The 17,903-nt window shown below is 40.3% G+C and overlaps 4 protein-coding genes across 4 annotated transcripts; 3 read left to right on the top strand and 1 right to left on the bottom strand.

Annotated features, from left to right (window-relative positions):
• Window positions 1–184: 184 nt before the first annotated feature.
• Window positions 185–4,454, top strand: ATC70_011345 (uncharacterized protein; the record flags this gene model as incomplete). Its single annotated transcript, XM_064830538.1, has 6 exons — window positions 185–866; window positions 924–977; window positions 1,030–1,291; window positions 1,347–1,859; window positions 1,916–2,165; window positions 2,226–4,454. 6 exons carry the CDS (start codon window positions 185–187, stop codon window positions 4,452–4,454), a joined length of 3,990 nt encoding a protein of 1,329 aa, XP_064683040.1.
• Window positions 4,455–4,760: 306 nt separating this feature from the next.
• On the top strand, window positions 4,761–8,467 carry ATC70_011344 (uncharacterized protein; the record flags this gene model as incomplete). The annotated part of the gene is made up of 16 exons (XM_064830537.1): window positions 4,761–4,793; window positions 4,852–4,909; window positions 4,978–5,008; window positions 5,087–5,137; window positions 5,195–5,854; window positions 5,906–6,136; window positions 6,188–6,575; window positions 6,640–6,851; window positions 6,908–6,955; window positions 7,020–7,157; window positions 7,217–7,364; window positions 7,420–7,562; window positions 7,622–7,726; window positions 7,780–7,933; window positions 7,994–8,142; window positions 8,194–8,467. 16 exons carry the CDS (start codon window positions 4,761–4,763, stop codon window positions 8,465–8,467), a joined length of 2,823 nt encoding a protein of 940 aa, XP_064683039.1.
• A 392-nt stretch (window positions 8,468–8,859) lies between these two features.
• ATC70_011343 (uncharacterized protein) lies at window positions 8,860–10,141 on the top strand (the record flags this gene model as incomplete). Its single annotated transcript, XM_064830536.1, has 5 exons — window positions 8,860–9,173; window positions 9,238–9,256; window positions 9,314–9,418; window positions 9,506–9,987; window positions 10,051–10,141. 5 exons carry the CDS (start codon window positions 8,860–8,862, stop codon window positions 10,139–10,141), a joined length of 1,011 nt encoding a protein of 336 aa, XP_064683038.1.
• A 359-nt stretch (window positions 10,142–10,500) lies between these two features.
• ATC70_011342 (uncharacterized protein) lies at window positions 10,501–11,072 on the bottom strand (the record flags this gene model as incomplete). Its single annotated transcript, XM_064830535.1, has 3 exons — window positions 10,501–10,696; window positions 10,755–10,870; window positions 10,929–11,072. The coding sequence occupies 3 exons, from the start codon at window positions 11,070–11,072 to the stop codon at window positions 10,501–10,503; spliced, it is 456 nt and encodes a 151-aa protein (XP_064683037.1).
• Between the last annotated feature and the right edge of the window lie 6,831 nt (window positions 11,073–17,903).

Genomic DNA, 17,903 nt, shown 5'->3' with positions numbered 1-17,903 from the left:
GAGAGTTGCGCCGAAGTTATTCTCAGTGAGGAGATTTGAGCCGAAGTTGCTGAGATTGGCACTGACGTATTTTCCATAGAATCCGTTTTGAACGTGCTGTGCTACAATCCTGCTTTGATATAAATACAGCGACGCTCATCAATGCAAATCAAGAATCCTCACTTTTTACCTTTTACTTGTAAATATGGCAGATCAAAGCCTATCCTCCCGATCATCTTTTACTAGTCAAACTATCGATACAGAAAAGGAACATCGGAGTCATTCCACACACCCAGACCCTTTGCACCGAAATAACAATGATGAGAAATTGCAGACGCAGGAGATCGAAGCGATAGCAATGAAAACACTGAAATTTGCTGACAACCTCGAATCACAAGACAATGGCAAGAGCAAGAAGCCAAAGAAAGAGAAAGAGTCTGCTGTCCCTATTTACAGATTATTTCGATTTGCTACTCCCCTTGAAGCGCTTATGATTTTTTGTGCCTGTATCCTCTCTGCCGGCGTTGGTGCTGTGCAGCCCATCTCTATCATTGTATTTGGCAAATTCATGGGCACGCTGAGTGCTTCAATTGCTTCTCAAGACTGGGCAACGTTAGCACGCGAAGCACAGCCTCTAATCCTGACATTTGTATACATGGCTACGGGTAACCTGTTTGGAGCTTACATTACAAACTGTCTGTGGGTGCTCACTGGTAAGAACCAAGTGCGTCGTATTCGTTGTCTGTATGTACATGCTGTTCTCCGTCAAGACATGGGTTGGTTTGATAAAGCAGAGGACGGCTCCCTTACTACCCGATTAGCAGCTGGTACGCAATTGATTCAAGATGGTATCAGCGAAAAATTTGGCTATTTGGTCATGTGCATAGGTATATCTAAGAGGTAGCATTCATTTAAGCTTGATTGCTGATTCTTCTATATAATAGGGCAATTCATTGCAGGTTTCATCATCAGTTTTGTCAAGGGCTGGAGATTAGCTGGTAAGCCCATATCATAGTACTGTAGACTTTTGGTATTAACAAATGAACCTAGTTGTAATGCTTGCTACTGTTCCTTTGATGGCGCTTGTTGGCGGTGCTATTGATTACTTGATTACAAAGTATACACTCAGGGCCCAAGATTCCTATGCGCATGCAGGCAGTGTCGCAGAACAAGTGTTTGCTGGTATTCGCACCGTGTATTCGTTCTCACTACAAAAGAGATTTGCTGATCTATATGAGATCAGGCTGGAGAAGGCTATGAAGGACGGCATCAAACGTGGTTTAGCCCTGGGTATTGGATTTGGCGTGTTTATGTAAGACCATTGTATATCCGATTCATTCATACATTAACGCTACTAAATTACAAAGGCTCATCTTGTTTGGCACCTACGGTCTTTCCTTTTGGTATGGCTCCAAGTTGACACGAGACGGTGTGATGACTGGCGAAGACGTGCTCATCGTCCAATTTGCAATGATTATGGGCGCCATGGCACTTTTGATGGTTCCTCAAAATTTGGTGGCAGTGAGCAGTGCTTGCGGTGCAGCTTACCGAATCTTTAGCACTATTGATCGTGTACCTGCCATTGATGTAGATGCTCCTAATGGTGTCGTACTTGACAAGCTCAAAGGCGAGATTGAATTCAAAGATGTCAAGTTTAGTTACCCTACGCGTCCTGATATCACCATCTTGAAGCAGCTTAATCTCAAGATCAAGCCTGGTATGACTGTAGCCTTTTGTGGACCTTCGGGCTCTGGTAAATCTACGAGTGTTCAGCTCTTGCAACGTTTTTATGACCCGTTGGAAGGTGCTGTGCTTATTGACGGCAAAGATCTCAAGGAATACAACGTGGCATGGCTTCGTAGTCAGATTGGTGTTGTGAGGTAAGTTATGAATCATTAGCAGCTTAGACTTGCTCGTGTCTTGACATAAATTGTAGTCAAGAGCCTGTTTTATTCAATTCAACAATCAAGCAAAATTTACTGATGGGTGTCACTGAAGAAGTGACAAACGATGAAATTGTTGCTGCATGCAAGAAATCTAACTGCCATGCCTTCATCTCTGAGCTTCCCGATGGCTATGAAACAATCGTTGGCCAATTTGGTGGTATGCTGTCTGGTGGCCAGAAGCAACGAATTGCCATTGCTCGAGCTATTCTCAAGAATCCTTCGATTCTTTTGTTGGACGAGGTAAAGTAGACATTGCAATACTCTCCAAATGTACAGTAACTAACACCATGTGTCCCATAGGCTACGTCTGCTCTAGATACTCAATCAGAGCGCTTGGTGCAATCTGCACTAGACGCTGCTGCTGCCGATCGCACTACTATCGTAATTGCCCATCGTCTGTCTACCATTAGAAATGCTGATCTTATTGTCGTCATGCAAGCAGGTGATTTGATTGAGCAAGGCAACCACAACGACCTCTTGAAATTGAATGGTGTGTATGCTGATTTGGTTCGAAAGCAAGAGATTGCCACTAGCAAAGTGGGAGAGGCTGTCCATGAACCTGATGCTGACGAACTACTGCAACGTGAACAACTGGCACTTGCTGTTGAGAAGCAACGCGCCGATGATGCCTTGGTCAACGAAAAGGAAACCAATGTCAACCTGTTCAAGATCACCAGTCGTGCTTCTGTGGATGTCTATGAACTCAAGCTTCGAAAAGAAAGACAGGAGCGTAAAGATACAAAGAAAGAAAAGGCGCCTCTGGGCAAGGTTCTGAAGCAAATGTATCCTGAATGGCCTATGTTAGCTCTGGGTATATTGGGTGCTATTATTGCTGGTGCTATCTTTCCTTGCTTCTCTCTAGTTTTTGCTCGCGTGGTCTCTGATCTCATTAATCCTAATCTCGGCTCGCCTGGACCCATGCAAGGCACCAATCTGTACTCCTTCCTATTTCTTGTCATTGCTATTGTAGCTTTCATTGGTTTTACACTACAGTATGCCGCCTTTGAAATGGCTGGTGAGCGATACACAAAACGTCTTCGCGCCAACATCTTTCGTGCTCTCATCAAGATGGAAGTCGCTTTCCATGATCATCCCGATAATTCACTGGGCGCTCTGACCTCCAAGCTTGCTATAGACTCCAAGAATGTCAATGACCTGGTAACCAAGACCATGGGCGATGTCACTCAGATGATTGTCACTGCCATCACTGGTTTGGCAATTGCGTTTTCTCAGAGCTGGATGTTGACCCTGATTGTCTTGTGTATCTCTCCCTTTATTGCTTTCGGTGCCTTTTTTGAAGCCCAAGTGGAAGTCGGGTTTGAAGACGCAACCCGTTCAGCTAATGAGCAGAGCGGTGAAGTGGCCGGCGAAGCCATCAAGGAAATCCGCATAGTAGCTGGTCTCAACAAGCAATCTCACTTTGAAAGCAAGTACTACCAAGCTACCGCATATCCACACAAGCTGGCTCAGCGAAAGGCCTTCAAATCGTCTGTAGGTTACGCTCTGCAACAGGCAGTTACCCTCTATGCCTATGCTATCGCCTTTTATGCCGGTGTTCAACTCATGTTACGCCATGGCCTTGCGTATGATAAAATGTTTACTTGTATGATGGCTATCATGATTACGGCTCAAGGTGTGGGTCGTGCTTTCATGTTCATGACCACCTACGCTAAAGCCAAGTACTCGTCTATCGCTGCCTTCAATATCCTTGAGCGTCAGCCTCTCATTGATCCTGAGTTTGAAGGCATTGAACCATCTCGTTCTCTAATCACGGGCCACGTTGATCTGGAAGACATCACTTTCCGTTATCCTTCTCGTCCTGATATCTCCATCTTTGATGGCGAATTCAATTTTTATAGTAAAGCTGGCCAAACCATAGCCCTCGTTGGTCCAAGTGGTTGTGGTAAGTCAACCACTATCGGCATGCTTCAGCGATGGTATGATCCTGTTGCTGGTTCGGTGCGCTTGGATGACACTAACGTCAAGAGCTATTCCCTTGGTAATCTCCGTAGCCATATGGCCCTAGTTCAACAGGAGCCTGTCCTTTTTGACATGAGTATTTTGGATAACATCAAGTTTGGCGTCGATGATGGCATTGAAGTCTCGCAACAACAAGTGGAAAGCGCGTGTAAAGCAGCCAATATCCACAACTTTATCGTTTCCCTGCCTGATAAATATGCGACTAGAGTAGGAGACAAAGCGAGCCAGCTTTCAGGAGGCCAAAAGCAAAGAGTTGCTATTGCCCGAGCATTGATTCGCAAGCCCAAGGTGCTTTTGTTAGACGAAGCTACGTCGGCATTAGACAGTGAAAGTGAGAAACTCGTACAGCAAGCCATTGATAGCATCCTGGAAGAAGGAGGCCGCACAACTATTACTATTGCTCACCGCCTCTCCACAATTCAAAATGCTGATCTCATTTGTGTCGTCAAGGGCGGTCGTGTCATTGAACAAGGTACACATTGGGAGCTGTTAGACCTGAAGGGCGTTTACTTTGATTTGGTGCGCCAGCAATCATTGAATGCTCATTAAATAAAGAATAGATACAATGTTGATTGATTTGTGTCTTTTTTTTTCAAATATCCATACATCACCAGTACGCGTTAGATGTGAACATGGTTCCTGTAGAAGCATTTGACTCAAGTATCTTATGATCAGCCATTGGAAAATGAAATGGTCACTGTCAAGGCAAAAGTGTCGCGATGATAAATGTGGATGATGTTTTAAAATGTCGCGTTTTGCGATTTAGACAGTTTTTTTCTCTCTCTCTCTCTCTCTCTCTTTCTTTCTTTCATCTCGCATATCAAAAGCAGCACACGCTCTGTAGTTGTCAAGATCATGGGAATCGAGAAATACTTTTCAAAGAAGCCAGTATGTACATATACAATTTGTTTGGAGAAGCATTCAGCCTTACAATCGCTTGTGTTAGGCCACTGAAAAGAAACCAGCAACCACATCTGCTCCTGCTCGCAAGAGGAAAGCTACTGGTAAAGCCTTTTAAACATGGCATTTCAATCAACAATACATCATACTCAGGCATCTTTCTCCCCTGTAGAAGAATTCGACCAAGATCAGGATGATGATTTGTAAGGCATTGGTTATCTTAAACAACGCAGATGCCGTCTTTTATGCGTAGATCACTGATACATATTTCATTTATCTAGCCAACCTTCCTTAGTTTCAAAGCCTGTTTCCAAAGGGAGTAGTGATAAAAAGTAAGAAATAGATACTATTTCCACAGAATATAACAGTGGATTGACATCCTCATGTAGTGCTGTTGATCCAAAGGCATTCTTTGGCGGATCCAAGGTGACATCCAAAAAGCCCACAGCAACCACATCAACTGTAACCAAAGCAACTGAATCAAAGCCCAAAGAATCTGCTATTAAAACCACCAAGCCAGCAACCAAGGCATCAACATCTAAATTGAACCCTGTTATCAAACTTAAATCAGCAACCAAACGCAAAGCACCTGTAGCGTCCAGTACTAAAAAGAAGCGTTCCAATGATGACAGTGAAGATGATTTCAAAGATGATGGTACTAATAGCGACGACGATGATTTTGAGGATGATCATGATGCTAGCCATGATGAAGATGATTTCGAAGACGAGCCTGAAGAAGAGACTCGCCCTCAAAAGAAATCCAAGAAATCTAGTTCACCCGTACCCACCAAAAAACCCGCAGCCAAGAAGGCAGCACCTTCCAAGATCCAAAAAGAGGTGGATGTGGATGCTACAGAAGTTGAAGAGAAGCCCAAAAAGAAGAATTACTTTGCCATGTTGAAGAGTCAAGAGCCTCCTAAAGCTTTAGGCACTCGTCCTGAACCAGTCGGTGCTCCCAACTGTTTTGCAGGAATGACATTTGTTATCTCTGGCCAGTATGAAACATTGACAAAAGAACAAACCAAGGATATCATAATGAGATATGGCGGGTAATGCAGCATTGAACAAGCAATAGAGTCTTGTGCTGATACTTGTAATAGACGAGTTACTTCAGCTGTCAGTGGTAAAACGACCTATCTCTGTTACGGAAGAGATGCCGGTGAGACAAAATTAGCCAAAGCCAAGACCTTAAACACCAAGTTGCTTGATGAAGATGCCTTTTATCATCTTGTTGAGTCATCCAGCGAAAAGAAGGCTGTTCCCATTGTCTCACCCATGCCTGCTAAAGCTACATCCGTTGCTGCCAAAGCTAAAATAGCCACTGTTCCAACGTAAGTCTTCTTGAATGATGGCTCACACAAAATACTAACTGCGATGCATAGTCCAACTAAAGAGGCAAACCAAACACAATTATGGACTGAAAAGTACAAGCCAACTGAAATCAAAGACATTGTTGGTAATAAGGAGATGGTGCGTCGTATCAACGAATGGCTTGAACACTGGCAACAAAACTACTCTCGAGGATTTGAGAATTCTGGTGATAACATAAGCGACTATAGCGCTATTTTGCTTAGTGGTCCTCCTGGTATCGGTAAAACCACAACAGCTACGGTCGTTGCCAATACCAACGGTTATGAGCCTCTCGAGTTCAATGCAAGTGATGTTCGCAGCAAGAAGGTTTTGGAAGAAAGCATTACTGAAATGATGGATAACCATACCATGACTGAATTTTTCCAGCCCAATGGCAAGGATGGAGCAGCAGGAAAGAAGGTAGGTGTCTCTGTGGAGAGGACATGAGAGTGGCACTGTGTCTAATCAAGACACCAAACATCAGAAGGCTGCTGAGCCTAGATTGCTCAAGGGTAAAAAGGTCGTGTTGATCATGGATGAAGTTGATGGCATGTCTGCTGGTGATCGTGGTGGAGCAGCAGAGTTGGCTCAGCTTATCAGAAAAAGCAAGATTCCAGTCATTTGTATATGTAACGATTCGAGATCACAAAAGGTCGCTCCCTTATTGAGAGTATGCTTTGAAGCCAAATTCAGAAGGTACAAGCTATTAAAAAACGTGGTGTCAAACAAAAAAGTTAATGCCATCCTTGTAGAACACCTGCTGCCCAAATTCGTTCTAGAATCCTGACCATTGCATACAAGTAGGACAAAATCTATCGCGTTTCTATATTGCAATATATACTCATTTCTACATCAAATTGATAGGGAGGGTCTTCAACTTCAGCCTAATGCAGTGGACGAATTGGTCGATTCGACTCAAAATGATATCAGACAAGTCATTAACATTTTGTCTACTTATCGCCTAAAAGAAGCTGGTATGGACTACGACCAAGCCAAAAAAGTGTAAGTTGCTCTTGGGTTTGATCAGGCAGGGTCGTTGTTGACATGTGTATCACTTGCAGTGGCAAAGCGAATCAAAAGCATTCCATCCTTGGCTTGTTTGATATTCCCGGCGAGCTCATCACATCTGGAGGTTGGAGATCAAAGACTTTGACTGAAAAGTACGAGATCTATTTCCACGATTATGCTCTCTCGTCTCTGATGATTCAGGTGGGTTCTATGTGGATATCACATCGTGTTTCAAACTGACAGAGGTTGAACCTAGGAAAATTACTTGAAAAGCACACCTGAATTGGCCACCTCACAGACAGGCAATCCAAAAGAAAGAGATTGCAATGAGATGGATTTAATTGCAAAGGCAGCTGACGCTATTGCCGATGGCGATCTCGTCGATACCATGATTCACGGGTGAGTATGCAAATCTTTCCACTTTATTGAAATGGCACTCATCCATATGTATTTTGCAGCACTGTTCAACATTGGTCTCTCATGCCAGTTCATTCCATCTTTTCATGTGTTCGACCAGCAAGTTACATCAGAGGACAAGTCAGAACCAGATACGGTTTTCCTGGGTAAGAGAGCATATACAGCACCTCCTTATCAACACTTACATTGTATGCTATAGATGGCTTGGTCAAAACTCAAAGGCACAAAAGTTTGGTCGATCATTGAGCGATGTACAAACTCGCATGCGATTGAAGGCATCCGGAGACAAGTTTGAAATTAGACAGAATTATATCCCTACACTGAATGATCGTATATTTGGACAGTTGAATGAGGTTTGTTCGTAGATGGTGGTGGTGTAACAAGAACTAATTTTTGAGATTATATTATTTTAGGACAACTTTGAAGGCGCGATAGAAGTGATGGATGCTTATCATCTAGACAGAGAAAATGTCGATGCTCTTAGCGACTTGACATTTGCCCCTGCAGGAAAGCACCCCATGCAACAGGTTCCCAGCAAAACCAAAACTGCATTTACAAGAGCGTAAGTTTGACACTGTTCTTATAAGATGAAAGACTCACAGTTTGGTCATAGCTACAATGCTCAATCGCATCCCATCTTGTTCCAAATTGGCGGGGCCCCAATCAAACGCTCTGTTTCTGGACCTAGAGAAGATGCAGTAGGCACTATTGTCGAGGATGACGAGCCTATTGGTGATGATTTATCAGAGGACGAAGAGGAAACTACAAGCGAACAAGACTTGCAAGAAATCAAAAAGTACTTGAAGGAAGTACCCAAGAAGAAGAAGGCTGCTGCTGCCTCAGGAAGTGGTCGTGGAACAAGCAAGAAATTAAAAACCAAAAAATAATGTTGTGGTTACATCTATTCACCTTTTATATTCTGTGTAATGCTAGAGCCAAGTTTTATTTTCTTTTTTCTATATAAAACATCTGTTTGCCAACATGTATTTAAACCAGCAATAAAAAAAAATCACATCTACAGTTGTACTTGACGATTGAATTCACTTCAAATCAAGCCACAAGGTTTTAACCTCTTTATAAATCCCAGCTCACAGGGGATTTTCCAGAACGAATATGACATTAAAGACAAAGAGATGGTGTAACTTGAATGTCTGGAATAGGTAAATGATAGCTGCCTCCTTATATATAAATTTGGGTCCACATCGTTTTTAGTTTAATTTGCCTTTTTCTTCTGTTTTTCCCTCTTTTTTCCTCCCTCTCCATATCAGACCCGTTCAACATGGCTATTGATTCATTTCTATCAACGCATTCAAGCAAACTAAAGAGCCTGGATACGCCCATGATCTGGCTGGGTATGTACTTTTTCTTCAACCTGTCCCTGACACTGTACAACAAGATCATCTTGGCACTGTACGATTTCCCATTTCCTTGGACATTAACAGCAATCCATACGTTCTGTGGTGCTGTTGGATCTTATATTTTCTGGAAGGGTGATTTGTTTCAACCCGCAAAGTTGGGAGATCAAGAAAACATGGTTATGCTTGCCTTTTCGGTCTTGTACACAATTAATATTGCCATCAGTAATGTATCTCTGTAAGTTTATTTACTTGATTTGATCCCATGTGTATATGAGATACTGACTGTTCACTTTGAATAGCAATCTCGTCACCGTTCCCGTAAGTACATTTCATCCGTATTGAAGAGGCCTCATGCTCATACGATAATCATTGCAGTTTCATCAAGTTGTTCGTGCAATGACCCCTGTTTTCACAGTAATGTTGTCCATCTTGTTTCTGAAAAAGTCGTATTCCACCATGACCTACATTTCCTTGTTGCCTGTAAGTATGCTGTCTGGGAGAGTGGATCGATCTGTGCATCAACGCAGAAGAGAGAGAAAGAGTGAAATGCTGAAAATTGATCTGTAGGTTGTTCTCGGTGTTGCATTTGCTACATTTGGTGAATACAACTACACTCGATTAGGCTTTGTGTTGACTGTATTAGGTACAGTACTGGCAGCCATCAAGACAGTGGTGACCAACAGAGTCCAAGTGGGCCGTCTCAAGTTGCATCCTTTGGATCTCTTGTTGCGCATGTCTCCATTGGCGTTTGTTCAAACCATGGTTTATTCTTACGTTACTGGTGAAATGGCCGAGGTTACTGAATTTTGTCGCACTCGATTGACCATGTCTCTCTGCTTTGCATTGTTGATCAATGGTGTCATGGCCTTCTTTTTGAACGTAGTCAGTTTTACCGCCAACAAAAAGACCAGTGCTTTGACCATGACAGTAGCTGGAAATGTAAAGCAGGTTCTTTCCATTATTTTGGCTGTGATCATCTTTAATTTGAATATTACATTTACCAACTTGATTGGAATCATGTTGACATTGGCTGGTGGCGCATGGTATACGTAAGTTTGGCTGTTGTATATATAAGATACGAATTTGGGAAACTAACGCTGGACATACATTAGAAACGTGAGTATGCAAGAAAAGGCCAACTCGAAAAAGGTTACCGATTTACCCATTGTGAAAGAAGGTGTTGATAGCAAAATGTTGAGATAAACTGCAGAGCATGTTGAAGGCAGCTAAATTACTATCACAATTTAAATCTTGAACAAACAATTTTGCATTTTACTGTTATGATTTCCCTCATTTGCACTCATTTTTACATATATATACTACAATTCACCACTTTAGAAGAGAAAAAGAAATAAACTTGACTCGTACAAAACCAAGTATTCAATTCACTCGAGGGCTGAATCCCAGTGCATCCAAAACCTTTCCCCTTGATTTACTCCACATGTGAGACATACTCCAGACATTGAACCCCTCTGTCGTGTAGGTGTGTGTTAAAGTAATTTATTGATATAATCAACCTAATGTAGCAGGCATGATTTGAAATGTATAAAACTTAAATAAACTTAGTTTTCGTAGAACAAAGAGTGGATGGAGTGGCTACGAGCAACAGTCTTGACACCACGGGGGAACCACAAAGCGATTTCCTTCTCGGCGTTCTCAACAGAGTCAGAACCGTGACAGATGTTACGTCCAACTTCAATACAGAAATCGCCACGGATGGTACCAGGGGCAGAGGCCAAAGGGTTGGTCTCACCGAGCCTACATGGACGCATCAGTATGACAACTCACCTCAAAAAGGGGGTAAACTTCAACTTACATCTTTCTACCAGTCTTGACGGCATCCTTACCAGTCCAAACCATACCAACAACGGGGCCGGAGGACATGTATTCAATCAAAGAAGGGAAGAAACCCTTACCCTTGAGGTCACAGTACTAAAGAAATGCCAATCATTTAGTCTCATATTCCTTGCTTGCTGCCATGTCAACTTACGTGTTCCTCGAGGAGTTCCTTGGTAGGGTGGATCAACTCAAGAGCAGTGAGTTGGAAACCACGTTGTTCGAAACGCTTGATAATTTCACCAACGATACCGCGCTCAACGCCATCGGGCTTAACCATGATATAAGTACGCTCCATTTTTAATAAGTTTTATAGGATTTCTTGTAGAAGAAAAGAGAAAAAGAGGGCGAAGTTTTATGTTTGATTTTATACTAGCCCCCCTCCTTCCCAGCTTAGGATGAAAAAATTTTCTCTTCAAATCAACCAGCAACGTCGGTTAGTCCGAAGAGAATGGTGTAACAGTGTGTTACTAAACATCGCGATTGACAACAAGAAGCAGTACTCTATCGTCGTTAAGGTTAAAGACTTGGATTTACTTGTAAAACAGGCAATAATCGAGTAGATGAGTTGCTTGTATTGCAGTCATTCTACAAGATTTATCGAAATGAAAAGATTATTGATATGGGAATAGATACAACAATAGGTTGAATTATACGTCGACTGCCATTTGACTATCACTGGATGCCGAAGGATTACTTGCATTTAGCGAGCATAGAGACGAAAGCGAGCTTCCTTGGCAAAATTATCTTCTCTGCTATAAGGAGGCTCAGAGTATTTTAGTACTGACGCCTAGAGAGGTAGATGTTTCCCTATCATAAATATCAGACATATCAGCATGGCTCGAATTGCCACTTGCGTTCACTGTGTGCTCAGGGCAGGTGTATGGTATATAACATAAAATGAAATGTCAGACCCTACCAGAATTGAACTTGCAGACATATAACTTGCTAAATTTTGAGCATGGCATGGTGATTATAATGTATTTAGTCGGTTGAAATCAAGCTCTCGGGTTTACTAAAACTCAAAAGGCATGGCTTATTTAAAAGCGATATAAATCAAATTATGAGGAATACTTTAGAACTCCTGCCCAAGGCCTTCTTTAAGATTGCACAATCCTTTTGTGAGTTATTAAATGGTATGTTGCACTGGCTGAATCTAGCATTAAGACGGTGTTAATACTTCAAAACTCCATTTTGAATGGCCCAAGTCTCAAAACCGGAAATACTTTCGTACATCCCGAATCTTTGATATGAGGTAGAGGTTGACAAACCTTGAAATTGACACAACATGCTGGAAATCAACGATAAAAGACACATGCTTGACGAAGCGTTTAGCACTGGGAGGAGCTAATACCGAGTGTACTATCGTATCTATATAATAAATTGTAATGATCCACATTACATATGTTTCAATCATGCAGATTGAAACATTAACATAGTATATAAATAGCCTTTTTTTTGACAGGTATTGAACATTAATGAAAATATATGTCATTACTTCTTACTATTATACTTTTATTACAATAAATCCACACTTAATCTTAATTCTACTTGTCCAATAATATCTACATATATTTTATAAAGTAAGTGTTGCTCAAGGTTAAGGATCTACAAATAGTAACACCAACCTGCCCATTAATAGTATATCTGTCTTCCACACTACAAGGTCATTGTACTCCACATTACATAAATCTCTTGGCATAATGAACTCAATAAACATCCCTCATATAAATCTCTGTAATCGATACCAGATCAAATAATTGCATCTTCTCTTATTTCGAATAGAGAAGAACTTATATTGTAACAGTTTGGATACCCTTTTATTACAAACATACAATTATGATAAATGACAGATCAGTAAAAAATCAACTACTTGTACCCCTTCGCTGCTTCGACCTCCGAGCCAATCAGATTGCTTGAAAACTCCGCTGACCTGAAAAAAATTTTGCGAGGGTTTCCCCCTGTTATGATGTGAGGCAAAATTTTAAGCGCCGCTATAATAGCAATATAGCCGCTGCTATCATCAAACTTCCCCCAGGTGCTAGAGCATGCCTTACTTACACCACCTAGCTTTTAGATTCTGACGTTGAGACCCTCAATCATCACTAAAGTAAGTAGCGATAACCAAGTGGAGGCGGCCTATCTACCTCCTAGCCTCGGATAAAGTCTTGTTGAGCTTCAGGGATAGGCACATCCACACAACGTAAAAAAAAGGCATGCTTCAAAGAAACATAACAAAAATAAAATAATGAAGAAAAGAACATACTACTATAAGAGTATAGTAGTATGTAGGCAAAAAAGAGGCACTCACATGAAAGCGAGTCAAAGAAAAAGCATAACAAACAAAACATCAAAGATGTTTAAAAAGAGCTTTCTGTTGTTGCAACAAAAATGCATACATGAGCAAGGTGCATGATAATAGTCTGATGCAAAGGAACACAAACACACATAGTTGTATGAGCAACGATAGTATAAGTATGTAATGCAACATAATGACTAATGTTGTTTCATGTGAAGCCACAGAGGCAACACAAACAACAATCCACGGCCATATAACAAAGTAGTATTACAGCGGCAATACAGATATATAGCAGTGCATCATGCCTGTTGTTCGTACATAGGAAGCAACAACATTGCAAACATCCATTGAGCTGATGATCATATCACAGCCAACGAAAGAAAAAGAAAGCGCAACAAAGAAAACATCATGAATGCATTATCATGAGAAAGGAAGCAATAACAAAAACGTCCATAGAAGCTTTATGTCATTGCGACCAAAAGAAAAAAGATACTTACGATTTACCACAGCCACAAATAGACTTGAGAATACAGAGCCACCGGAGATACACCAGAGAACGAGCATACACCACAGATAGTAGACCAAAGGAGACCAGATTAGCGGCAGCAACCCCATCAGCAGCAACCCCAGCAAGACCAGCAGCAAGACCATCAGAAATACCAGCAGCAGCAAGACCAGCAAGAACATCAGCAGCAGCAACAACAGCAGCGTAGAAATACCGAAGAACGCGTGACACCGGAGACCAGGCAAAGATTAACGAAGCAACCGCCAGAGATAGAGACCAAAAAATCAGCTAACAAACATAATAAACCAAAGAAGCAAATAGCAGAGAAGTAATGGCAGCAACACCCACGTCTAACAGGAAGAAGAATAACCAAAATCTAATAAACAAATACAATTAGTGTTAATTCTATGCCTTCCAGTGCTCGCTATCGAATGGTACCTACTATATTCCATTTTAAAGAAGCAATATCAAGTATAACAGTGCAAGACCATGTTATCGGAAGCTAGAGTGTTATTCTCATTCAAAAGGATTCCAAAACCAATATGGTTTGATACTACATGCGTTTTGCAAAGGGAAAAAAAACGAGGGCATGGAAAAATGAGAGGGCATCTTATCCGACGTCACGTCCAGTAGATTTAGTCTCAGTCTTGTATCGTAGCAGCCGTAAATGCGGCAATTTAATTTGAAATTGTGCAGTGGTATCTTCGTGTTCAACCTGGTCTTGATCTTCTCACATCCTTCCAACGTTTTTGCTGCATTTGACTATGAAAACTGTCGTTGTCACACTAAACTCTCTAATACATCTCTAAAGAACTAAAAAAGCTGCATCGAATGGTGCTAATTACATTCAGTTTTTAGACTGAAGATAATGAGCAATTTGTGAAAATATGAAAACAGGTTTTCTGCGAATATGTCAATATTTAGCATATACAAGTCTCATAGAAAAAGCTTCCAATGTTGCATTTCATCTGTTGTGCCAGAAGGGCTACAACTGTCTATAAAGATTAAGGTATTCTTGATGGGTAGATATGTCTGTGTTGTGCAACAACATGGACAAGCTATGATAATTGAAGTGCATCTCAGCTATCTAAATACTGAGGCTCACCAGATGTGATAAGCGCTGTACAAGATAAATTGCTACTTTGGCATTCAGAACTTATTATAAATAGAATTACTCTTGTCTTCATCAATAATCCTTTTATTCTTTGTGTTTAACAAATATTATAAAAACAAGAAAAGACTTATTTGAATAAGATCAGACACAAAAAACTAAAGATTTATTGATGAAGACAAGCGTTATTCTATTTATACTAAGTTCTGAATGCCAAAGTAGCAATTTATCTTGTACAGCGCTTATCACATCTGGTGAACCTCAGCATTTAGATAGCTGAGATGCACTTCAATTATCATAGCTTGTCCATTTGGTTGCACAACACAGACATATCTACCTTGTGGAATTTGAGGCTTGATAGGCTAAAATTCACGGAAAAAAAAGAATAAAAAAACAGTAATGTCAACTTGATAAAGGTATATTTTATTACCAAACTGACAGGTGTAAAGTAAAACTGAAGTCTCTCTACTGGCCAGATAGATGATCCTTCTTATATACTATAACAATGGATAAAAGTTCGATTAATTAGATTGACAAATAAGTCAACTCAGATCAACTAATGTCGAATTATGCTAAAAGACAACTCCAGCAAGCTAATCATGATTTAGCTTTTGCCTGGATGAATAACTAGACTCTCATCCGAAGTACCCTGATCTATCCTTTCTATAAGGATAATTAATATCGATCTAGTAGCATGTATCCGATAGGTACAGTCTTCTTAGTCTATATTAATAGTACATATCTGAGTGCATATCGCTGAGCATACATCTTTAGCATGTATCTGGATATATGACATGTCTATAGCATATCGTATGCATGTCTATAGCATGTCTCATATATAGTACAAGTCTGTAGTACATAAAGTATCTGTAGCTAGTATCACGGATATAAGCATGTGTCTTATAGCGTGGATCATAAAGTGCACATCTGAAGCAACAAGCTCATATTGCATTAATCTTGGTGCTTATCCAGATATGGTAAACATCCGTAGTCAATAATGTCGGAATACAAGTATAAGTCTATAGCGCCATCCATGTCCGTGGTGCCATCTATAGCCTATATCTTATATAGTATGAATCTTATAGTACTAGCGTATCTGAAGTCCATATCTTCTTACAGTATAAATCAATATCGTACATCTAATCCAGCGTACATACAGTTTATATCTAAATCTGGTAACTGGATGAACTGTCGGAATGCAGATCATAGTGGCTGTATTCCACGCCTTAATCCTTATAGACAGTTGTAGCCCTTCTGGCACAACAATATTGAACATTTTTTATAAGCTACAAATAATAATAATCTTTTTATTCCTTGTGCTTAACAGGTTTGTTTTTGTCGATTTTTGTATCGCGAAATATGCAGGTATTATGAATCTCTGTTCGCTCGATTTTGATACAAGATTTCATTGTCTGATTCCCCAATCGTTCTGACAACGATTCAACCTGTCTCGTAGTAGTAGTCATTTTTCTTTAATTATAATGGTTCAACGTTATTGAGAAGAATAGACTTTAAGTTTAGTTGTACGGCTAAGCATAATATACTTATTGTAGACCACCATCAAAAGTGTCCTGCTGACTTGATGTGCATCTCTTTCAACTCGAGCAATTTGTTGGATTCAGGTTTACATAATAATACCATCGACGATCAAGCTATAAAATCACTGTACTCGCGCATTTCAAAAAGAGATACCTCCTGAGCCTTAGAATTAGAATAAAAGCGTCAATTGCGTAGACGTTGAGTTTTGTACAGTGCAGAACATTAGAGACATCAAACCATGCTTTAGTTTCTTTGCTATTTCGGTAACAGAACCACATACGCCTTATTTTCAAGTCAAATTCTGTCCAAATTTAGCTATTTTCAAGCTGGAATAACTTATGCCACAATGCGTTTTAAGCGCTTAGTTTAGCACCAAACGATTTCCCTTGGCCACGCTTTACTTACTGATGCTTTATTTCAAAAATTTTTAGGTCATTGCAAATCGATGAAAATCCTCATTTTTTCATGTGTATTGGTAAAGGAAAAATCTTAAAAATCAAACGATCGTGTTTTTTACCCCAAAAATGAAGACTTTTCCTATAATACATATTAGATCAGATTGATTGTAAAGATGGAACACAACACTGGAAAAACTTTCTATGAGGTTTGATATGCTAAATTTTGACATATCCACGGAAAACATATTCTCATATTTTTGCAAATTGCTCATTACTTTCGGTCTGAAAACTGAATGTAATTAACACCATTCGATGCGGCCTTTTTAGTCCTTTAAAGGTATATTAGGAAGTTGGGTATGATAACGAGAGTTTTCATAGTCAAGTTTGACAAAAACGTTCAAAGGATGTCAAATCAAGTCAAGTTTGAACAAGAAAACACCCACTGCACAAATTCAAATTAAATCGCCGCAATTACGGCTGCTACGGTACAGGAATGAGACTAAATCTACTGGCCGTGACGTCGGATAGTGCGTCCTCTCATTCTTCTATATCATCGTTTTTTTTTTACCTTTTTTACCTTTTTTTGCAAAGCGCGTTTAGCTGAAACCATGGCTGTTTTGGAAACTGTTTGATTGAGAATAACACTCTAGCTTCTGATAACACTGCCTTGTACTGTTAAAAAGACTTGATGTTGCTTCTTCAAAGTGGAATATATAGGTACCATTCGATAACGAGCAGAGAAAGATGTAGAACAAGCATTAATCGAATTTGTTTATTATTAGGTTTCGATAATTGCTTTGCCTGATTGACATAGGTGCTGCTGCCATTACTTCTCTGCTACCTCTGCTGTTTGCTTCTTTGGTTTATCATGTCTGGTGATTGCTTCTTTGGCCTTTGTCTGGTCTCTGCTGGTGGCATTGTTCGTTCCTCGGTTTGTCTATGGTGCTGGTGTTGCTGCTATTGCTGCTAATATGGTCTTTCCTGGTCTACTGTCTTTGGTGCATGCTCTTTGGTTTATATCCGATGGTTTCGAACCCTAGGTCTATCTGTGGATGTAGTAAGTGGTAAGTATCTTTTTTTCTTCTGGTAGCAATGATAAAAGACTTCTTTGAACGTTTATATTATTGCTTCCTTTCTCGTGATAATGCATTCATGATGTTTGCCTTGTTGCGCTTTTTTCTTTTTTTTCTTTTGTTGGTAGTATTTCCTCTGTTGTAGCTTTACATGAAACAACACTAGTCTTTATGTTGTATTGCATACTGATAATACCACTGTTG

Source organism: Mucor velutinosus (assembly GCF_035048745.1).
Source record: "Mucor velutinosus strain NIH1002 chromosome Unknown tig00001564, whole genome shotgun sequence".
Lineage (NCBI taxonomy): Eukaryota > Fungi > Mucoromycota > Mucoromycetes > Mucorales > Mucoraceae > Mucor > Mucor velutinosus.
The sequence above is the reverse complement of the archived record's forward strand: the minus strand, read 5'-3'. Positions and strand labels throughout refer to the sequence as shown.